We start from the raw sequence: 669 nt of genomic DNA, 5'->3' as shown, positions 1-669 counted from the left end.
TGGACTAGATACCTCCTGAGGTCCCTTCCAACCCTGATCGTCTATGATTCTGTGAGCTCCCACAGCGCCCCAGGAGCCGAGGCCACGTTACCAGTGGGGACCCCAGGAACAGCAAACTCCAGGAAGGGGACTCGCATGTAGATGGCATCTCGCTTGCATTTCTCTGTGTCTCCATCATTGTAGATCATGTCGATGATCTCACTGATCCAGGTGGTACCTGCAGGAGACAGGCAGGGCTGGGCTGGCAGGGGGCTGCGGGTCGGGAGTGAGGGGCACCGGCGGAGGGGGGGGGGGGCTATGGGGCAGGCTGGAGGCACTCACCGGATTTGGGGTAGGTGGAGATCAGTAGATCGTCCGGCTGTGCCTGGAATCCCTCCACCTCCCCCCAGTTCTCAGCGAAGTATTTGATCATAGGGACTCCCCGGATGGGGATCAGGGCTGGGCGCGGAGTCTCCTCGGCCGGCTGCATCCTGGGAGAGAAAGGGTTAAAGAAACTCTCTGGACATAGCCCCCCCCCCCCCCCAGCCCAGGGCTGGGCTAGCAGGGGCGGCGAGTCCGGAGTGAGGGGCACCGGCAGAACTGGGGGGGCTGTGGGTCGGGAGTGAGGGGCACCGGCAGAACTGGGGGGGCTGCGGGTCGGGAGTGGGGGGCACCGGCAGAGCTGGGGGG

At 64.6% G+C, this 669-nt stretch overlaps 1 protein-coding gene across 1 annotated transcript; it reads right to left on the bottom strand.

Moving 5' to 3' along the window:
* Positions 1 to 13: 13 nt before the first annotated feature.
* LOC112121682 (sulfotransferase 1A1-like) lies at positions 14 to 507 on the bottom strand. Its single transcript, XM_024220605.3, has 2 exons — positions 322 to 507; positions 14 to 217 (listed from the first exon to the last, which is right to left on the bottom strand). Exons 1-2 carry the CDS (start codon positions 467 to 469, stop codon positions 42 to 44), a joined length of 324 nt encoding a protein of 107 aa, XP_024076373.1. The 5' UTR covers positions 470 to 507; the 3' UTR covers positions 14 to 41.
* Between the last annotated feature and the right edge of the window lie 162 nt (positions 508 to 669).

Source organism: Terrapene carolina, unplaced genomic scaffold (assembly GCF_002925995.2).
Source record: "Terrapene carolina triunguis isolate 2854851 unplaced genomic scaffold, T_m_triunguis-2.0 Scaffold10203, whole genome shotgun sequence".
Classification (NCBI taxonomy): domain Eukaryota; kingdom Metazoa; phylum Chordata; order Testudines; family Emydidae; genus Terrapene; species Terrapene triunguis.
The sequence above is the reverse complement of the archived record's forward strand: the minus strand, read 5'-3'. Positions and strand labels throughout refer to the sequence as shown.

Coding starts and splice junctions, on each gene's coding strand:
- LOC112121682 (XM_024220605.3), bottom strand. CDS start 469: ATGCAGCCGGCCGAGGAGACTCCGCGCCCAGCCCTGATCCCCATCCGG. Junction 218..321: donor CTCCACCTACCCCAAATCCG/GTGAGTGCCTCC, acceptor TGTCTCCTGCAG/GTACCACCTGGATCAGTGAG.